We start from the raw sequence: 21,056 nt of genomic DNA on the forward strand, positions 1-21,056 counted from the left end.
CGGGGCCTGCATTCCACCCTGAGCAGACACTCTGGTACCAGCCTGTTTGCCCTTGGCCTTGGTGGGGAAGCTTGGATCCGCCTAAGCCAGGCTGCTGTGTTGAGGTCTTGGAAACTCATCACACATCCCAGCAGAGGTGCAGACCCGAAGTTGGTGGCAGAACTCAGCACTGGGCTCTCACTGCCCCTGGCAGGGGGAGGGGGTGGGAGTTGGAACCTACGAGCCCCAGGTTTGTCCCGGCTCTCTGAGGGTGCAGCATTGGAGGAAGGGGCCCGAGGAGCCTGGTCTGAGCACATCCCTCTTAAAGGAGAGACTGAGACATGCTGGGCAGCAGCCTCCACCAGGCAGTGGTAGGCCCTGGCTACCCAAGGGGCAGGGCCTTGTCCAGTGACTGGGGTGCAATGCACCTGGCCAGGTGAGCTGCTGGCCTTAGGCACAGCCCAGGGCTCCAGGCTCCCAGAAGAGAGCAGCTTCCCCTAGAACCCTTCTAGCTTGAGCAGCACAAGTACCCCCTCTGCTGCACTGCCCCCACCATTGCAGCCCAGCACCTCCCTCTCAGGATCCCTATCCCCTCCCTGCACCCCAGCACCCCCTCCTGAGCCCCCACCTCCTCCCTGCAGCCCAGCACCCCCAGCTGAGCCCCCACCTCCTCCCTGCAGCCCAGCACCCCCAGCTGAGCCCCCACCTCCTCCCTGCAGCCCAGAGCCCCCTCCTGAGCCCCCACCTCCTCCCTGCAGCCCAGCACCCCCTCCTGAGCCCCCACCTCCTCCCTGCATCCCAGCACCCCCTCCTGAGCCCCCACCTCCTCCCTGCAGCCCAGAGCCCCCTCCTGAGCCCCCACCTCCTCCCTGCAGCCCAGCACCCTCAAACCCCCACCTCCTCCCTGCAGCCCAGCACCCCCTCCTGAGCCCCCACCTCCTCCCTGCAGCCCAGAGCCCCCTCCTGAGCCCCCACCTCCTCCCTGCAGCCCAGAGCCCCCTCCTGAGCCCCCACCACCTCCCTGCAGCCCAGAGCCCCCTCCTGAGCCCCCACCTCCTCCCTGCAGCCCAGCACCCTCAGCTGAGCCCCCACCTCCTCCCTGCACCCCAGCACCCCCAGCTGAGCCCCCCACCTCCTCCCTGCAGCCCAGAGCCCCCTCCTGAGCCCCCACCTCCTCCCTGCAGCCCAGCACCCTCAGCTGAGCCCCCACCTCCTCCCTGCACCCCAGCACCCCCAGCTGAGCCCCCCACCTCCTCCCTGCAGCCCAGCCCCCCTCCTGAGCCCCCACCTCCTCCCTGCACCCCAGCACCCCCAGCTGAGCCCCCACCTCCTCCCTGCAGCCCAGAGCCCCCTCCTGAGCCCCCCACCTCCTCCCTGCAGCCCAGAGCCCCCTCCCCAGCACCCGCCAGGCACCACAGCCCCCAGCTCTACCAGCCTCCCCCATTTCCAGGCAGCACAGAGTCCAGGCCACACGGTGGGTTCAGGAAGTGACAATATTTTATTAGTGGGGGTGGCAGCCGGGGCGAACCCCTCCCCAGGCCCAGCGGTAACGTTCCGCCCTGGAGCCCGGGCCCGGCCAGAGCCCCTGGGGCTCTGCAGTCAGCGCAGGTTGGACACACCCGGGGGGGCAGGTGTGTTGGGGGGAACCACCCCCCCCCCCTTCTCTGATCTCGCACGTGCAAGTCGGGGCTAACGGGGGGGGGCGAAGGATCGAGGAGGCCCCTCCCCCCGGGAGCGGGATCTGCCTCCCTGGCCATTGGATTGGCCCCCGCCTGAAGCTGCTCACGTGACTGCAAAGGCTGATGGGCAGCTCCAGCTGATCGCATCCCCCGGGAGATAAAATGGTATCTCTCCCATGCAACCCCCTATTTCAGGAGGTAAGGTGGTATTTCCCTGGTGCATTCCCCCCCGCTGCAGGGCGAAAAGTAGTGTGGCCCAAAGGCACCTTTCTGGGTGGAGAGGGCATTGTCCCTACGGATGGTAAAATGGTAGATCCCGATTGTATCAATACACAGGTGCTATGGTATATCCCGACTCCCACTCATGCGGAGGTGGTACATCCCACCAGCCCGGGACAGCGAACGGACTGGTACGGACCGGAACCGCCTGGGGCCCAACCACAAACCCCAGCGCTCTATGCCCCCCTCTCGTAGGGAGTAAGATGGTATGTCCCAAATACACCCCCCCAACTGGCGGGAACAAGATAGTATATCCCAAGTACCCCCGCTACAGGGAGTATTATGGTCTATCCCAATTATACCCCCACCCCGCTGCAGGGGGTAAGATGGTACATCCCGTTTCAGATTTTCTAGTGGGGCGGGGGCCACGCGTGTCAAGGGGAGCAAGCGTTGTTGGCTCTAGAAAGACCCACGGGCTGGTCCTGCCCCCCCCCCCCGTCACAGGCTGTGGTTTTACCCCGATCCCACTGCCCCCACCAACCATCCCCCACGTCTGGCTCCTCCCACTCCCTCCTGACCATCCCTCCATCCTGAGCCTCTGCCCCCCCACTCCTGTCCCACACCTAGCTCCACTGTCCTGCCCCCCTCTAACTAGCCCCTCTGCCCCCCCACTCCTAGCTCCACTGTCCTGCCCCCCTCTAACTAGCCCCTCTGCCCCCCCACTCCTAGCTCCACTGTCCTGCCCCCCTCTAACTAGCCCCTCTGCCCCCCCACTCCTAGCTCCACTGTCCTGCCCCCCTCTAGCTAGCCCCTCTGCCCCCCCACTCCTGTCCCACACCTAGCTCCACTGTCCTGCCCCCCTCTAACTAGCCCCTCTGCCCCCCCACTCCTAGCTCCACTGTCCTGCCCCCCTCTAACTAGCCCCTCTGCCCCCCCACTCCTAGCTCCACTGTCCTGCCCCCCTCTAGCTAGCCCCTCTGCCCCCCCACTCCTAGCTCCACTGTCCTGCCCCCCTCTAGCTAGCCCCTCTGCCCCCCCACTCCTGTCCCACACCTAGCTCCACTGTCCTGCCCCCCTCTAACTAGCCCCTCTGCCCCCCCACTCCTCTGTCCCACACCTAGCTCCACTGTCCTGCCCCCCTCTAGCTAGTCCCTCTGCCCGCCCCCTCCCGCTCCTCTGTCTCACACCCCATTCCTCTGTCCCTGCTGGCTGCTCCATGCCTTGCTCCTGTCTGTGCTTCCACCCCTTCCCCTCTGCCCCAAGCCCAACTCTTCTGCCCCACACCCGGATCCTCTACCCTGCCTCCCTCAGTTGACCCTCCTGCCCCACACCTAGCTCCTCTCCCATTATCCCCCTGCCCCACACCTGGCTCCTCTCCCCACTCTCCCCCCAAACTGCCCCTGTGCCCCACAGATTCCTTGTAGCCCAGCAGCTGAATGGACTGCCCCTCTGAAGGAGCTGAAAATGACTCCTCCCAGCTGACTCCCCACTGAAGTGCAGCTGAGCACACAAGTGGGGAATTTGGGGAGGGTACGGTGGGGGAGGCAAGCCCTGCTTGGGGGGTGTCCATCCAAACCTGCCTGGCCAGCTTTGAAATAAATTAAATACAACTAGCAGGGGGGATACAGAAACCTTGCTGTGCGTAGGGGTGGGAGTAGAGTGTGGGGTATAGGGCCAAGTGGTGGGGTGGGGCTGTTGCGTTGATGTGGGGCACAGCATTGCATGTGCGAGAATGTGTCCAATGGCAGGTGGCTGGGTGGAGGTACACTGCACGTGAGTGGGTGCACAGTGTAGCTGGCTGGGTACAGTTACGGTGTTGAGTACGGGAGAGGCAGATTGCTGTATTAGTGCTGTGTGCACATTGCAGGGTTGCTGTATTAGTTGGCAGGTGGCTGTATTGCAGTGCTGTGCCCCCAAGGGTGCATGTTGGCGAGTCTGTGTGTAGTTATGGTGTTGTGTGGGGGAGAAGTATCAGAGGGGTAGCCGTGTTAGTCTGAATCTGCAAAAGCGACGAGGAGTCCTGGGGCACCTTATAGACTAACTGAATCAGACCTGCATCTGACGAAGTGGGTCTTTGCCCACGAAAGCTTATGCTCCTACACTTCAGTTAGTCTATAAGGTGCCACAGGACTCCTCGCCGCTTTTGTGGGGGAGAAGGTGCCTGTTGGCAGGTTACTCTGTGTAGTTACGCTATTGTGCATGTTGGGGGGCTGTGTGTTGTGTGCAAAAGAGTGCTTGTTGGTGGGTGCTGTATGTAGTACTGAATTGTGTGCATGCCCATACACTAGAAACACCTGAAAGAAACCACCTTCCTGAACCTCCCCCTGATGGGATCAAATGCCCCTACATACCCAAAGCCCCCTCCTTGGAGGGCTGTGATTCCATGGGGGTTGGGTAGCTGTTTAGAATCCAGTTGGGGAAATGGGCCAGGAAGCACTAGGGACCAAGGGGGGGGGGGGACGGAGGGAGGGGGGGAGAGGCCAGGAACATGAGGGACAGCACTGGAGAGAGTGGGGGGGGGGGGATGGACACAGGTTTAATGCCCTCCAATTGGTGTAGGGGGAGGGAGCGCTGTGCGTGAATGCTCCTCGGCGTGCCCCGCCCCCCCCCACACGGTGCAGCTGGCTTCTCAGTGCATCTCCTCGAAGAATTTGTAGGTGGGATTCTCATAGCCGTGGTTCTGCATCTTGCTGAGCTGCCGTTCCTCGGGACTCACCATGGGGTCCACCTGCTCAGGGAGGGATGGACACGTGCCGGAGTTAGGGGAGCCGGGCTGGAGGCTTCCTCCTTTCCCCACCAAGGACAGCTCCCAACCCCCACCACGAGGAGGCTGGGAGCCAGGACTCCTGGGTCCCCTCTCTGGCTGTACCCCCCTGCGGGCAGCGGTCCCGGTGAGAGCCAAAGGGGGGGAGGGGCGTTACCTCCACGATGCCGTGGCTGATGGTCCCATAGGGCTTCCGGCGAACCATCAGGAGACTGATGATGATCACCATGGCGACCGCCACTGCCACTACCAGCAGGCCAATCAGGGCTCCCCTGTTAATGGTGACTAGGGTGTCCGGCTCCTGTGGGGCAGAGAGAATCATGTGCTCCTCCCTCATCTTCACAGACTCACTGGGAAGGGGGAGGAGCCCCACTTAAGGATTCGGGTTAGTCTGCTCTGGGAGGGGCAGGCTAGGAGGGGCACCCTAGACTCCAGGCCTCCCTTCACTGGGATGTGGGGGGGTCTGTAAGCCCACTGCTCCTCCCACATATCAGAATTATGGGGAGGGGGAGCAGGGAGGGATTCCTTGGGCTCCCAATGGGGCAAGGTGGCAGCATTGGGGGCTGCAGAGGCAGGAGAGGGATACCGGTATGAGGGGACCTCTGCCAATGGGGGCGGGGTGGTAGCACACATTGCTGGGCATGTGCAGGAATGGAGGGGCTCTGGGGGAACCACCTGCGGGGGGCAAGGCTGGGGGGGAGGCACAATGCTGGGGGGCACAGGGGTGGGACACGGGTGGGAGGCACACTGCTGGGGGGGCTCATGGGCGAGGCACACGAGGGACATGTGGTCAGGAGGGGCAGGGCTGAGGGGGCGCAGGGGCGGGGCATATGCACGATCGGGAGGCACAGAGGTTAGAGACACACGAGAGACAGATGGGGCGGGACACACAGTCGAGAGGCGCAGCGCTGGAGGGGGCGCAGGGGCGAGGCACACGGGGCGGGACACACAGTCGAGAGGCGCAGCGCTGAGGGGGCGCAGGGGCGAGGCACACAGGAGGGACGCAGGGTCGGGAGGCGCAGCGCTGAGGGGGCGCAGGGGCGAGGCACACAGGAGGGACGCAGGGTCGGGAGGCGCAGCGCTGAGGGGGCGCAGGGGCGAGGCACACAGGAGGGACGCAGGGTCGGGAGGCGCAGCGCTGAGGGGGCGCAGGGGCGAGGCACACAGGAGGGACGCAGGGTCGGGAGGCGCAGCGCTGAGGGGGCGCAGGGGCGAGGCACACAGGAGGGACGCAGGGTCAGGAGGCGCAGCGCTGAGGGGGCGCAGGGGCGAGGCACACAGGAGGGACGCAGGGTCGGGAGGCGCAGCGCTGAGGGGGCGCAGGGGCGAGGCACACAGGAGGGACACACGGTCGGGAGGTGCAGCGCTGAGGGGGCGCAGGTGTGGCGTACACATGGGGGACACAAGGGGGGCAGTGCTATGTTACGGATGCCACAAGCTGCTCACCAGCTCATCGCGTTGGATCTCGGGGGACTTGTATAAGACTCCCTTGACGTCCCCCACTGAGATGTTCACCTGCGGAGGAGACAGGCTAGAGCTGAGAGGGGGGCACTTGCTTGCACCCCTTTCTCTCCATGGCAACAGGGTGCAACCTATGGTGGGGCAATGGCGCTTAGCTGCATCCCCCATCACAGTCTTGGAGGAGAACATGCACCATGCCATGAAGTCACGTCAAGCTGCTCCCACAATGCACAGCGCCTGTTTCCCAGCATGCATTGCACCCACATGCCCAGCTGGGGGGGTGTCACATCAAGCTGCTCCCACAATGCACAGTGCCTGTCTCCCAGCATGCATTGCACCCACATGCCCAGCTGGGAGGGGTGTCACGTCAAGCTGCTCCCACAATGCACAGTGCCTGTCTCCCAGCATGCATTGCACCCACATGCCCAGCTGGGGGGGAGGGTGTCACATCAAGCTGCTCCCGCAATGCACAGTGCATGTCTCCCAGCATGCATTGCACCCACATGCCCAGCTGGGGGAGGGGTCATGTCAAGCTGCTCCCACAATGCACAGCACCTGTCTCCCAGCATGCATTGCACCCACATGCCCAGCTGGGGGGGGGGAGGGTGTCACATCAAGCTGCTCCCACAATGCACAGCGCTTGTCTCCCAGCATGCATTGCACCCACATGCCCAACTTGGGGGGGGGTCAAGCCAAGCTGCTCCCACAATGCACAGCGCTTGTCTCCCAGCATGCATTGCACCCACATACCCAGCTAGGGTGGGAGGGGGCGGTGTCAAGCCAAGCTGCTCCCACAATGCACAGCGCTTGTCTCCCAGCATGCATTGCACCCACATGCCCAGCTAGGGTGGGAGGGGGCGATGTCAAGCCAAGCTGCTCCCACAATGCACAGTGCCTGTCTCCCAGCATGCATTGCACCCACATGCCCAGCTGGGGGGGGGAGGGGGCGGTGTCAAGCCAAGCTGCTCCCACAATGCACAGTGCCTGTCTCCCAGCATGCATTGCACCCACATGCCCAGCTGGGGGGGGGGAGGGGGCGGTGTCAAGCCAAGCTGCTCCCACAATGCACAGCGCCTCATTCCATCCAGGACAAGGTCTCACGCACCCCAGACTGGCCGTTCCCCTCCCACCTGCGCACTAATGGGAGGAGGCTCCCACCCCACTCACCCTCTGCTCGCCCTTGCCCAGCGGGGCCTTCTCGCTGGGGAGGTCGTCCTGCTCCGCCGCTGTCCCGGAGGCTGTGGGAAGGAAGAGTCCCATGAGCCCAGGAAGGAGTCCTGGGGCATAAAGGTGGAGCAGGCTGACCCTGCACGGGGATGGGGGCAGCGGCCACCCCAGGCACTCACCTTTCTTCTCAGCTGGCTGGGAGTCTGCCGGAGGAGGGGTCCCTATGGCAGCGGCACAAGCAGACGGTCCCGGAGAGGAGCCACAGGAAGAGAGGCAGAGCAGAGACAGCAGGTGTTGAGTTGGGGCTGGGGAATGCCTGCCCTGCTGCAGCTGAGGGTCGGTGCAGGCATACTGGGGGGTGGGGGGGCGCTCCTCTTCAAATCCCCCTCCCTGCTCTGGGCCTGATGCGCTGGGTTCTGGCCCCACCCTCACAAGGTCTGACCTGCCCCATGGGGTCCATCCCTTCAGGGCCTGGCCCCACTCTCACAAGGTCTGCCCCATGGGGTCCATCCCTTCAGGGCCTGGCCCCACTCTCACAAGGTCTGCCCCATGGGGTTCATCCCTTCAGGGCCTGGCCCCACTCTCACAAGGTCTGCCCCATGGGGTCCATCCCTTCAGGGCCTGGCCCCACTCTCACAAGGTCTGCCCCATGGGGTTCATCCCTTCAGGGCCTGGCCCCACTCTCACAAGGTCTGCCCCATGGGGTTCAACCCTCCAGGGCCTGGCCCCACTCTCACAAGGTCTGCCCCATGGGGTTCAACCCTCCAGGGCCTGGCCCCGCCCTCTCACCTTCCCCAGGGAACAGGTCCCCAGCCCCCAGGTGGTCAGAATGGTCCTCAGGGTCCAGGTCCTCGTTGCTGTCCAGTGGCAGGAACTCCTCAGTGGTGCGTGTCTCCGAGATGGATGTGGTGAGCAGGCTGCTGGTCCCTGCCCGCTCCGCCTGCAGTAGCTCTTCTGGGGAAACCAGGGAGGACCATGGGTCACAGGAGTGAGAGCTGCTCTAACCATTAGACCACTCTCCCCTCCCAGACCCAGGGATAGAACCCAGGAGTCCTGGCTCCCAACCTCCCACTAGATTCCTCTCCCCTCAGCCTAACAGACAGGTTGCACAGCTGGATCCAGGAGCTGAGCAGGGAGGGTCAGGGCAGGATCTGGGGTAGGAGGCATGTCAGGTGGATGTGGGGGTATCTACATACCAACTCCCACTGCCTCTCTGAGAGCCAGAAGATATAGCAGGGCCATGGGGGGCACACACACATAGCTGGTCCCATGGAGTTGAGGGGTAGGTGTCACAGGGGAGGAGGAGGTATGGAGTAGCGGCGCTGGTGGGGGGGGGGGCGGTACACACAGATCCCATAGCCTGTTCAAGAGCCAGGAGTGGGTGAAGAGGGGGTCACTGAGGGAAGGGGGTGTTGAGGGGTATTGCTGGAGGGAGGGGCTGTTGGGGTACAAACATTCAGTCCCACAGTCCTTCTGAGAGCCGGGGAGCTGTCAGGGGGTCCTGTTGGGGGAGGAGTAGTTGGGGGTACATGTGTGTCTGGTCTTGCAGCCCCACTGAGAGCTGGCAGCTGTTGGGGGAAGCAGAGGCCATTGGGGTTACTGGCTGTCATGGGTTGGGATATTGGGGGCAGGGACTGTTGGGGGAGGGGAGTTGGTTAGCCATCAAGGGCAGAGGGACTGGGGACACTGGGAGAAGGGGCGTCGGGGGCTGGGCTGTCGGGGTGCGTATCTTGTCCTGCAGCCCTTCAGAGAGGCCATCAAACGGAAGGGGCTCTTGGGGTACGTTCGTATTGGTCCTGCAGCCCCCGGGAATACTGGGGAGTGCTGTCAGAGAAGGACATGCCAGGGGACCACTGGGGTACAGGTAGGCTGGCAGGAGGAGGGGCTGTGGAGTTGGGGGGCTGTCTGGGCACATGTGTATCTAATCCAGTCCCAGGGAGGGGCTGTCAAGGTACGAATGAATCTGTCCCCCAGCCCCGCAGAGAGGTGGGGTCTGTGGGTTCCCAAGTATTTGGTCCCAAAGCCCCCTAGACAGCTCTAGGGAACTGTTGGGGGAGGGGCCATTGGGGGCTCTCGGGGTACATGCGTATCTGGCCCCACAGTTCCAGGGAGGAGGGGCTGTCGGGGGACCGTCAGGATTCATACATATCTGGCCCCACAGAGAGCTGGGGGGCGCACTGGGGAGGGGCGCTCGGGGTACATACGTATCTGGTCCCGCAGCTCTGCAGAGAGCCGGGGGTTCTTGTAGAGCAGCGCCAGGCTCTGGTTCATGCGCTCCTCGATAACGTGCAGGTGGGTGTACACCTGGGGACAGATGGAGGGAGGGACAGACAGACGGGAGGCTATTAGGATGGGCACGCCCCTCCCCAGACTGTGATGGATGACTGGGGGCAAAAGGGGGTCCCCACCTGGAACTTCATCTGCTCGGCCTTCTCCGGGTCGACAGCGCTGACGTGCTGGTAGTGCCGCAGCGTGTGCCGCTGGTCCTTCTGCTCCGCCCACACGTACCGCCTCAGCGCCTGCAGCACCCGCTCCGGCTGGGTGGTCAATCACAGGGAGAGGCGGAGTCAGAGCTGGCCAATCAGCACCCCTCCTCTAGAGCCCATTCTAGACAGGGCCACCACCAGTCTATGCAGCACCCACTCCAGCTGAGCAGCCAATCACAGGGAGAGGCGGAGTCAGAGCTGGCTTATCAATGTTCCCACTCTAGAACCCCTTCTGGGACTTGTTCTAGATTGGCCTATCCTGCCAATCCATGCCACACATGCCCCAGCTGGTGGCATCTGAGCCATCCAATCAGCAACCCTGCTCTAGATGCAGCCCCCTGGCTAATGGTGGGATCAGCCTGCCCGGCCCACCTGTGGGCTGTCACTCTGCACGGCGCTCAGGTAGCTCTCCAGTGCCACGCGCCGATTGTCATTCAGCCGGGCCACCACCCGGGCCAGGTGCGTCTCCACCAGCCGCCGCCGCTCACCAGCCACCTGCTCTTCCAGCGTCTGCAGGATGGTCTGGAAATGCTGTGTGGGGAGGGGCCGTGGGTCAGTGGTGGTGGGGCCTGGAGTCCTCAAGGGGCAGGGAGGAGGAGGGCTGAGAACCCAGCGGGCAGGTTTTTGGGGAGGAGCTAGGAATCCTCCATGGGGAATGGGGGAGGGGGGAGCATTGGGGCCATGGCCAAGAACCCAAATGGGTGAGGCCAGTGGAGGCAGGACCAAGAACCCCCAGATGCATAGGGGGGCACCACTGGGGCAGGAGCGAGTGAGTGGTGGTGGTGGGGGCAGCCCTGGTGCCGGGAGTGAACATCTGGACGGGGGCAGGGCAGGCATGAGGGGGCAGCCCCACCCCACTGTCCCTGACTCACCTCGTTCAGAGTCTGCCGGTCAGCCTTGGGCAGCTCCTTGGCCTGGTTATCCGCCTCGGCCCATTCCTTCATCACCTAGGGGGCACCGCACATGAATGGGGCCCGGCCCTATGCCAAGCCCGCAGCCCCCAGGCCTCTGAACTCCACACTCCTACTGAAGACGGGGGGCCTTCTCCACGCTCACCTAACATGCACCAGTCTCCTGCCCTCCCCCCCCATGCGCCAGCCTCCTGCCCCCCACGCCCCGTGACAGCGAATTGAGCCCACACCCACATGGAATGGAGAAGGCGCAGGCACAGTAACATGAGCAGAGGCAGAGCCCATCAGGATGGGCTGACGGGTGGGTCGGGGCAACCCCAGACACAGAGAGACCCTGCGGACATGGGGGTGGAGCTCATGCCACCATGCCAGGGAAGACGGGTGAGGGCCAGGGTAACGGATGGGAGACTGTGTCCTTCACCCCCCCAAGAGCACCTCATTGATCTGTTTCATCCGGCGTTCCTCCAGGTTCATCTTGGCTCGCAGGAAGTTGGCATGTTCGCTCCCATCGCCTGGCATCTCGAAGTAGATGTCCACCCCATCCGTGGGGCGCGGGGCGGGGGGGGCTGTGGGGACAGATCTGTCAGCATGACACCCCCTAATGAGCTCCCTACTGGGCAATGCCTCATGGCTCTGTGTCTTCTGCTGAACCCCACTGCTCCTGCAGCCCCTCACTGAGGCCCCCCATCCCTATAGCCCAGAACCCCCCGGTCACCCCATATCACAGAGCCCTAATCCCCGCAGCTCTTGGCTGAGTCCCCATAGCATGGAGTCCTTACCCCTGCAGCCCAGACCCCACGCTGAGCCCCCCTTAAGCATGGCACTCACTGCGGAGCCCCCAGCCCACTCCCCACAGATAGCGCCCCCTAGCACTACACTGGGCTGCTGTTTCTCTGAGCGGAGGCAGAGGAGGGTCTCTGGCAGCTGCTCCGAGCCTGGCACAGCTGGGCACAGTGCCATGCAGAACAGGCGCCCATTGTCAGGTGGGGAGGAGATAACAACAGCCCAGAGTGATGAGCATCCTGACTCCCTCTCTGTGGGTACGTCCGCTCTGTGCCAGGCTGTGCCAGTCCCTTCGCTTGGGAACTCCTGGCCTGCCCAAAAGGGGTCATGCAGCAGCTCCTGCCCCGGGGGGCAGAAACCCACCAGCTCCTCCCATCCCAGCAGCGCCTGCCCCGGGGAACAGAAACCCGCCAGCTCCCCCGACCCCAGCAGCGCCTACCCCGGGGGGCAGAAACCCGCCAGCTCCCCCCACCCCAGCAGCTCCTGCCCCGGGGAACAGAAACCCGCCAGCTCCCCCGACCCCAGCAGCGCCTACCCCGGGGAACAGAAACCCGCCAGCTCCCCCGACCCCAGCAGCGCCTACCCCGGGGGGGCAGAAACCCGCCAGCTCCCCCCACCCCAGCAGCTCCTGCCCCGGGGAACAGAAACCCGCCAGCTCCCCCAACCCCATCAGCGCCTACCCCGGGGGGCAGATACCCGTCAGCTCCCCCCACCCCAGCAGCTCCTGCCCCGGGGAACAGAAACCCGCCAGCTCCCCCGACCCAGCAGCGCCTGCCCCGGGGGGCAGAAACCCGCCAGCTCCCCCGACCCCAGCAGCGCCTAACCTAGGGGGCAGAAACCCGCCAGCTCCCCCGACCCCAGCAGCGCCTGCCCTGGGGTCTGGGCCTCACCTTTGCCCTCCTCCTCAGTGGTTCGTGTAGTGGTGGTGATGGTGGTCTGGGTGACGCTGTCATCGTAATAACCTGGCTCCACAAAATAGTCATCCCAAGTGGCGGGGAAGGGGTCGGTGTCAGCCGCGCTGTCCCCTGGGCCTTCATCCTCCTCCTCTTCCTCCTCCTCCTCCTCATCTGCCTCCACTGTCTCTTCTTCCGTCGGGGCCCGGCCTGTTGGGAGTCTCTTGCTACAGCAGGGTGGGGGGGGCAAGAGTCAGGGATGGGATGGGGACAGCAAGCTGCCCCCACAGCGGTGCCGAGCGCAGGCGAGTGGGGGGGGGGGGGGCGCTGCACGGAGCTGTCCCCACAGCACTGCCTTGAGCCACTGGGGAGGGAACTGCTGTGAGCTTCCCCCACAGTGGTGCCTTATACATCCTCTCACCTGTGCTTGGGCTCTTCCTTCAGGTGGGCCATATTGTGGGGACCTGGGGTGGGCTCCTCCAGCTGGAGAGGAAGGGGGCGTGAGGGGCAGCACACGTACTCCACGCCCCGGAAGCGGTCAGCCCCACAAGGCAGCAGCATCCCGTAGCTGTGCAGCTCGAGCCCCTCGCTGCTGCAGGCCTGGGGGTGGGGTGAGAGGGAGTAGCATCAGACACTCCTAGACAGCCCAGCATTGGTAGATCTACAAGCACCCCTCCGCCTAGCGCCATGACGGTGGCATCTCCCAGTAACTTCCCTCCCCGGCACAATGGTATCTCCCAGAAACTCCCCCCTCACAATGGCAGTGATGTCCTGAACTCCCCCCCTCCCCCCCCGGCATGACAATGGCATATCCTCAGACTTACCTTCCCCACTAACCCTCCCATTATGCCAATGGTATCTCCCATGGCCTTTCCCAGATGGAGAGGATATCCTGAGATCTCCCCCTTAATAGCAGCAGTATCTCCCAAAAACTGCTGCCCCTCTCCCCCGCCAATATACCCAAAATTCCATAAGGTAATAATCTCTCTCCAGGATTCCCTTCCAGGTGGCCACGGTATCTCCCGAGACCCCCTTCCTCATATAGCAATTGTATCTCTCCAGAACTCCTCCCCAGCAATGGTATTTCCCAAGACCCTCCACAATCGTCCATCCTGAACCCCTGCCTACCCCTCACGTGAGTGGTATTTCTGGGAACTCCCCCAGAAGGCAAAGGAACAGGCCTGTACCCACATGGGATGGTCTCCCCAAGGAGGGTGCACGGGGGCCCCTGGGAGTGACACTGGGGTTCCCCCAGCACCCTGCCTGTACTCACCTCCTTGGCCACGCCATGCCAGTATACATAGCTCTCGCATGAGTCCATCTTCTCCTGGTGCAGGAACTTGCAGGTGTCAGGTACGAGAAGAGCCTCACTGACAAACTCACCCACTGGGGGGGGGGGGGGGGGAAAGAGGACAGAGTGTGAGCTCAGCTCTCCCACACCCTGCTTGCATCCTCAGGCTCCCTCCCAGGAGTCCCAGTTCCCAGCTCCCCCACTCTACCCACTAGACCTCAGTGCCCTCCCAGAGCAAGGGATGGGACCCAGGCATCCTGTGCCCACCTCCACTCACCCAGGCACCTGTAGGGCACCACGATGTGCCGATGCCCCTTGCACTGGGGGCGCCCTTTCTTGCACCAGTTGTCAATGGTGATGGGCTGCGTGCCTTCCACCGCGCTGGTGATCTGCAGCTCGGGGTACACCTGTGGGGCAGGCAGTTATCACAGGGGGCCCACAGGGGCATAAAGCCGTGGGCCCCCCACTAAAGATGCAACAGACAGCAGGGGCCATGGGCAGGGATTGATTAGGGGTCTCTGCCTCTTCTTGCTAATCCCTGAGCGAGCTCTGGGATGGATCAGTCCACCCCCTGCATCTCTCTTAGCTTTTGGCCACGTGAAGAGCGCAGCAGGGGAGATCCTGACACTGGGGCCCAGACTATGGATGTTAAGTATCGAGTAAAGGACTAATAACGTATCGACTAATCGTGTACTCAATAAGGGGCTGCTCCGGCTCTGCAGTTTAAATGTACTGTTGTACCTCTGCCTCCCCTGCCCCCGCTCCCCGCACTGTGGAAAATCAGCTCTGATATAGAGGCTGCAAAGCGGGGGGTGGGGGGTGGAGTGGGGTGTAGTCAACTCGACTACTCAATAAGCCTAGGCTTATCGGGTAGTCAACCATTTGACTACTCGCTTACATCCCTAGCACAGACCATGGAAAAGGACCTGCTGGTGGGAGGGGCCAGTGTAGTGCGGCTGTGGGGGCTAACAGGAAGGTCCACTGTGCAGGCGTGTCAGGGAGTGTGGGGCAGAAGAGGGTGGGCACATCCTGGCAGCGTGTGGGTGGGAACATGGGTTGTGGGAAGCCAGAGGGCAGGGGGCTGTGGGGCTGGTACTCGCTGGCAGTGTGGGGGCTGTGAGGAGCCATAGGGCAGGGGGCTGTGCGCTTTTACCTCCTGACAGTAGGCGAGGATCTCCTGGCGGCTGCGGAAGCAGCTGCGGGCACCGGCAGCGTCAGGATCCCACCCGCCCGTCTGCAGATTTCGATGCATCGTCAGTTTCCCGCAGAACACGGCCACCTGGGGCTCGGCCACGGATGCCCCCGCCACGCCCAGTGCCTACCACAGGGGGAGAGGTTAGTGCCCAGTTTGCCTAACCCCCACCCTGCCCAGCACCTGCCTTTGGGGCAGGGGTTAGTGCCTGGCCTGGTCTGCCCCTCCCCACTGCACTCACTAGGCACCCGCCAGATATGGGCTGCAAGCAGGAGATGCCAACTCCCTGTGGGTAGGTAGGGGGAGCCCTGGTCCTGATCCTGAGCTGGACTGGGTGCTCAGCTGATCCCGCCCAACTCCCCCTTCAGTATACGCTGAGCATGAGCCAGACTGCACCGGCCCAGCTATCTCCCGGGGAATGGGGCAAGACACGGGGCCTTTCCCCTCTGGGGGTGCTGGCTCCAATCTGCCAGGGCAGGCACTGGCTGGAGCACAGGGCCTTTTCCCTCTAGGTCAGTAGCTGTGGGCTGAGGGCATTGGTGGAACTGTGGGTTAGGAGTGAGGGGCATCGGCAGGGCAAGGCTATCAAGGTGCAGCGGGTCGGGAGGGACAGGCACCCTAGGGGTGGCTCAAACACACATCTGGCCCCTTCCCCTCCCCCCAACCATCTCTCTCTCTCCCTTGGCAACCACAGGGATGTTGTTGCCGCGGTAACTGCTCCCCATGGAGTTGCCCGATCTTCCTGGTCGCCATGGAGACCGTCTCCCAGAAGGAATTTTAAATAACTTTCCCCCACTCCCTCTCATATAACCCCACCCTAACCTCCCTCCCCCACCTCAGTCCCCCACCATCCCCCCACCATTACCCCCATCAATGCTGAGGAAACAGGATTCCTGCCCCCCATCTGCCCCAGGAGGAAAACTGCTAGCAGGGCACAAGGGTCACCCCCTCAAACCCTGGGGCAGAGGAACCAGGTGCCATCCCTGCTCCCCCACTGGGCAAGGTGCCAGCCTTGGCCTTTTAACAGACTGCCTTTCACAGCCTCACCCAGCCCAACCAAAACAACAACAAAGGCTCATTCTCAGCCCTGCCAGGGCAGCCAAGGGGCTGCGGGTCGGGAGTGAGGGGCACCGGCTGGGCTGGCGGGGGGCTGCGGGTCGGGAGTGAGGGGCACCGGCTGGGCTGGCGGGGGGCTGCGGGTCGGGAGTGAGGGGCACCGGCTGGGCTGGCGGGGGGCTGCGGGTCGGGAGTGAGGGGCACCAGCTGGGCTGGGGGGCGCCCAGGACTGGGCTGGCGGGGGGCTGCGGGTCAGGAGTGAGGGGCACCGGCTGGGCTGGGGGGCGCCCAGGACTGGGCTGGCGGGGGGCTGCGGGTCAGGAGTGAGGGGCACCGGCTGGGCTGGGGGGCGCCCAGGACTGGGCTGGCAGGGGGCTGCGGGTCAGGAGTGAGGGGCACCGGCTGGGCTGGGGGGCGCCCAGGACTGGGCTGGCGGGGGGCTGCGGGTCGGGAGTGAGGGGCACCAGCTGGGCTGGGGGGCGCCCAGGACTGGGCTGGCAGGGGGCTGCGGGTCAGGAGTCTCTGCATTGTTTGGGGGCCTAGGAGGCAGCTCTCAAGCCAAGGGCCTCACCCGCGTCCCCAGCTCAGGTGCCCAGTGAAGGTCAGACACCTCAGGGCTCCCCCATGTATCAGAAGGGCTCTTCCTTTCCCAGCCCACACTCAGGTACCTGCTGAGGGAGTACCAGGTTTGATGGGGAGGGGCACCAAGTGTTCCCCTTCCTCACGCCTGTTGGGTGACCCTCATTCCTCTACATGGAAGATGGGGAAACCTTAGATAGTGCTCCTGCCCCCCACGTCCCTCCCCCTATCTGGGCAGCAGGGGAGGGGCAGGAGCTGTGTCTGCGGGGGAGGGGCACTGTCGTGCTGGGCAGGAGAACACGTCTATGAAGTGGGGGAGGGGCACTTGCTGGGCAGGGACACTGAGGTGGGCGAGGGGCACTGAGGTGGAGGGCACAGGTCTGTGGCTGTACAGTGGGGGAAGGGCAGGCCTGGTGCTGAATGTTGGGGGGGACTGCCCCCAGCTCAGCCCGGATTACCCCGGCTCTTCCTGGCTAAGCCGCTCACTCCCGGCTTTTTGGCAGCTGCCACAATTTAGCCTGGGCTGACTCTGGCCTCCCTACAGCCTGATGCCTTGGAGGGGGGACAGGAAGGGGGAGAATGAGACAGCAGGGATCAGGGAAGGGGGTTCTGGCTCCAAGAAGCCCCTCCCCATTGGCCGCCACCCTCCACCCGCCCCCCAAGGCTGGGACGCCTGGAGCAGCTGATCAGTGCATGGGCAACCCACAAATCCGCTCAGTTGGGACAAGGATGACTAAAGGGAGATTTGGGCTGAGACGGGCTAATCCCTGCCCTGCCCCCGCATTTAGAGTGATGAGATAGGAGGGGGCTCCCAACAGCTCCAGCCCTGGCCTCACCCAGAAGGGGATCCGGGGGGGGGGGGACAGTCTCTGCTGCCCCTACCCCCATCGACTTATTTTATTTATTTAAAATATTTTTACCCTCCCTCTCTGTTTAAAATATTCAAAGTGGCTGACAACATTTTTAAAAAACACAATAAATAAATGTATAGAAAATAAAATACAAGACCCCAACGGGGGGGGGGGGAACATAAAACCTTGGCGGACACCAGAGCATGAGAGTGGGAGGCAGGTGCTGCATGGGGCAGCCTATGAGAGAGGTGGGGGCTGCAGTGGGCGGGGACCGGTGGGGGAGGGGGATGACAGAAGGAACAGAGGCTGCCAGCTGTGCCCCCTCCCCTCCATCCCGGCATCTTCTCCCCCCACCCCATGAATTATCCATCAGTACATTAAGGCACCAGCTGTCGAACCAGAGCCTGTGTCCAGGGGGCAAAGGCGTGGTGGGGGCGGGGGCGGGGCTGACAACAACATAGGACCAAAGAGTAGATGAAGGCATCTCCCCAAACCCATCCCCCAAGACAGGAGAACCCTCCCTCCACAGCACCTGCAAGAAAGATTGTGGACACCTACCCCTTCCCATCCCAGAGAAACCAGGTGTCTGGGCTCCCCACCCAGCCCCTGCATCTCTAGCCAGTCTGTCTCTGGGATCAAGGGGCCTAGAGCCAAGTCCCAGGTTCTACCCCAGCCCTGGGAGGGGAGTGGGGTCTAGGGGTTAGAGCAGGGGAGCTGGGAGCCAGGCCCTTTCCCCTCCACAGATCAGGCCCCAACCATCAACCCAAGAGCAGCTGGTGGCTAGACATGGGGCACAGTGGGCAAAAGGCCCCTGCCTCAGTGGCGAGCTCCCCTCTTCCCCCTCCTGCACCTGCAGACATGGTGGGCACATCCCTTGCAGCAGGACAAATGGGGCCATTGTGGCACTGTGCCAGGCCAGCCAGTGGCATCAGGGACCTGAGTTCTCACCAGGCCTGAGGGCCTCCAGGGCAGCTAGGAATCCCAATCCCCTGTGACTGTGCCAGCCAGGCAGGTAGGCGCCCCTCCCCCAGCCACCCACTGGCATGGGGCACAGCGATCCCCGGGGGAGAGGGCAGCGCCAGCCCGCCCTGTGCCATGGGGCTGCCAGGCCCAAGCCCAGGGTCCCACGACCTGGAGAAGGGGGCACTGCTGGGGGGCCCCCGATTGGGGCCTGAAGGGGGGACCGGGGGCCCCCCCACAGTGCCTGCGCCCCATTGTACTAGGCGCTAACGGGGCCCCGGACTCCCCCAGCTCAGGGAGGCGGGGGGCGTGAGAACCGGGGCGGGTGACCTTGGTAACTCCCCCTGTGCCCCCAGAGGAGGGGCTCCCCCAGCCCCTTTCGTGGCCCCGCCCCCAGAGCTGCCCTCACCTGGCTGGTGGCCCCGGCGCTCAGCACCAGCTGGATCCAGGCTGCCCAGAGCCCCGCGGGCAGAGCCATGACCGCGGCTCCCGGCGAGCTCCCGCCGCCCCTCACGCCGCAAGCTCGCCTCGCTTCGCCGGGCTCGGGCCGCGCTGGGTGCCCCGGGCTCGCCTCGCCGCCGATGAAGCAGCCCCGGCGCTGCAGCTCCCTTCCGGCTGGGCTGTGACAGGAAGAGCCCGGGCCGCCAGCTGCGGCTGCTGCAGCCCCCCCCCCGGCTCCGCCCCCCGGCTGGCCCCGCCCCCCAGCCAGGGAGCCGGGGATGGGCAGACACCCCCCCCCCCATGCTGCTAGCAACACAGACCAAGCTAGGCCGGGGGGGGGGGGCACCTGCAGCCCAGAAGGACGCCAGACAGCTCCCCCCACCCCAGGAGTCCAGCGCTGCAGTGCAGCCCGCACATCCTGTGGAGGGGAGTTCCACAGGCCAATATGACTGCCTGCCTTTCCCAGGAGCCTGCACAAGGCCCAGCAGATAAGGGGCTGGGGCTCTAAACCAGCTTTCCAACTCCCCTCCATCCCCCCCAGACCAGGACAGGAGCCAGAAGGCCCCCACCCCCACCCCCACCCCAAGCCAGCCACAGATAGAACCCAGGAATCCTGGCTCCCAGCCCCAGCTGAGGGGCATCCTCTTGGAAATGAGGCACCCGGGCATCACCTCCTGGACCCCAATAGGAGCAGCAGTGAAGGACCCCAGCCTGTGGGGTGAGGCCCACATGCTGTTTCTTAGGAGGATCAAAGTGACACTAATAGCAGGTCCGAGATGGGCTGAGAATGGGCACAACTTGTCACAGTGAAACCAGACAAGGCAGGGCCAGGAAACCCAAGCTGGGGGGATTAAGAATTAGCAGGCCGCCATTACTCTGAGCTGGGAGCAGCAGCTACCCTGTTACCCCAGGAGGAGGAGCCATGGGGCTCAGTCATTTTCAAGGACAGCCAAACGGAAATCTCTCCCATATGCGGTGGGGAGATGCAGGATGCCTGTGGGGAGTCCCTGTTACCTCCCCAGAACCACAGGCAGGGGGTCACCCCCTCAACTCATCCCCCAGGCCTCCTGGGAGTCCCCTATGGAGGAGCTGGGGGTAACCCCTCACACGCTGGGGAGAGAATCCAGGTGTCCTGTATCTGGCAGGCATAGGTGCCCGCTGCACAGCATGCTGGGAGATGGGCCCCAGCATCAGGCTGGTGCACATTATGCCATGAGCCTGCAGGGGGCAGCAGGGGGCACCAAAGTCTATATGCCCCAGCCCAGCCCTCATGGGCCCCTCCCCCCTTTCTGTCTGGGTCAGACCCATGGCTGCTCCCATCTCCCCCAACGACCCAGCAGGCTGTGCTGGGGGGAGGCAGGAGTGGGATGCATAGGCAGAGGGGCTGGACTGGCCCCCCTCTGAGCAGAGGTTTCTCCAGCCCCAGCAGAGTGATCGCGCTGGTCATAGTGGGGGTGGGGCAGGGCTGCAGACACCTCCTCCCTCCATGCTGAGCGTACAGTGACTCCTACGGGCCTCACAGTTCTGCCCAGGCCAGCCAGCCCGCCCCCAGTGCCACATGCTCAGGGTTTAGCTGATCGCCGTATTTGGGGTCGGGAAGGAATTTTCCTCCAGGGTAGATTGGCAGAGGCCCTGGAGGTTTTTCGCCTTCCTCTGTAGCATGGGGCACAGATCACAGCTGGAGGATTCTCTGCATCTTGGGGTCTTCAAAGTATTTGAAGGCTTCAATATCTGAGCTATAGGTGAGAGGATGATTCTAGGAGGGGTGGGTGAGATTCTGTGGCCTGCACTGTGCAGGGGGTCAGACTAGATGATCATAATGGTCCCTTCTGACCTTAAAGTCTATGAGTCTATGAGTCTATATCTGCCAGTCCCTCCTCCCAACCCTAAATTCAGCCCCCCCCATTTCCCAGGTACCCCCCGTCTCCATTCTCCTTCCCTCCTCTGACACCAGCCTTTCCAGCTCTGCTTCTCCCACCCCCCCACTGCAGCCGTCATGAAAGCCTGGCTCCTGGTCACACTTGGGGGTCCCCACCCACCCCCTGGCCTTTGGGGGCGCAGGCTGGGCACTCAGCATTAGCTCAGTGTGCTCAGTGCAGAGGATTCATGGCCGGGTCACACAGCAACCAGGAGGGGTGACAACCAGCGGAGAAAGGGGGGTTACACTTTACTCCCCCCACACTTCTGCCTTCATCCCCTCCTCCTGCGTCATCCCACTCCTGCCCACTTACCTCCCTCTCTGCAGCCTGACACCTCACCCCACCTCTAGCCCCACTCACAACCCCAGAATCCCACACCCACTGCCCCTGCTGACCCAGGACAATCCCAACATCCCTTCTCATCC

At 63.6% G+C, this 21,056-nt stretch overlaps 1 protein-coding gene across 2 annotated transcripts; it reads right to left on the minus strand.

The window, feature by feature from the left end:
* Positions 1-1,458: 1,458 nt before the first annotated feature.
* On the minus strand, positions 1,459-18,918 carry APLP1 (amyloid beta precursor like protein 1). Of its 2 annotated transcripts, none has more exons than XM_075906975.2 (17): positions 18,681-18,918; positions 14,787-14,951; positions 13,911-14,040; positions 13,616-13,728; positions 12,764-12,942; positions 12,340-12,569; positions 11,102-11,232; positions 10,628-10,702; positions 10,128-10,286; positions 9,678-9,806; positions 9,474-9,573; positions 8,059-8,223; positions 7,449-7,490; positions 7,270-7,340; positions 6,088-6,156; positions 4,799-4,942; positions 1,459-4,605 (listed from the first exon to the last, which is right to left on the minus strand). In XM_075906975.2, the coding sequence occupies exons 1-17, from the start codon at positions 18,747-18,749 to the stop codon at positions 4,507-4,509; spliced, it is 2,070 nt and encodes a 689-aa protein (XP_075763090.2). In that variant the 5' UTR covers positions 18,750-18,918; the 3' UTR covers positions 1,459-4,506. The 2 variants fall into 2 exon arrangements, with proteins under 2 accessions (XP_075763090.2, XP_075763091.2); XM_075906976.2 differs by lacking the exon at positions 18,681-18,918 and adding an exon at positions 15,067-15,464.
* Positions 18,919-21,056: the final 2,138 nt, after the last annotated feature.

The sequence above is a fragment of the Pelodiscus sinensis genome, chromosome 22 (assembly GCF_052426305.1).
Source record: "Pelodiscus sinensis isolate ZL-2025 chromosome 22, ASM5242630v1, whole genome shotgun sequence".
In the NCBI taxonomy this organism is placed as follows: Eukaryota; Metazoa; Chordata; order Testudines; family Trionychidae; genus Pelodiscus; species Pelodiscus sinensis.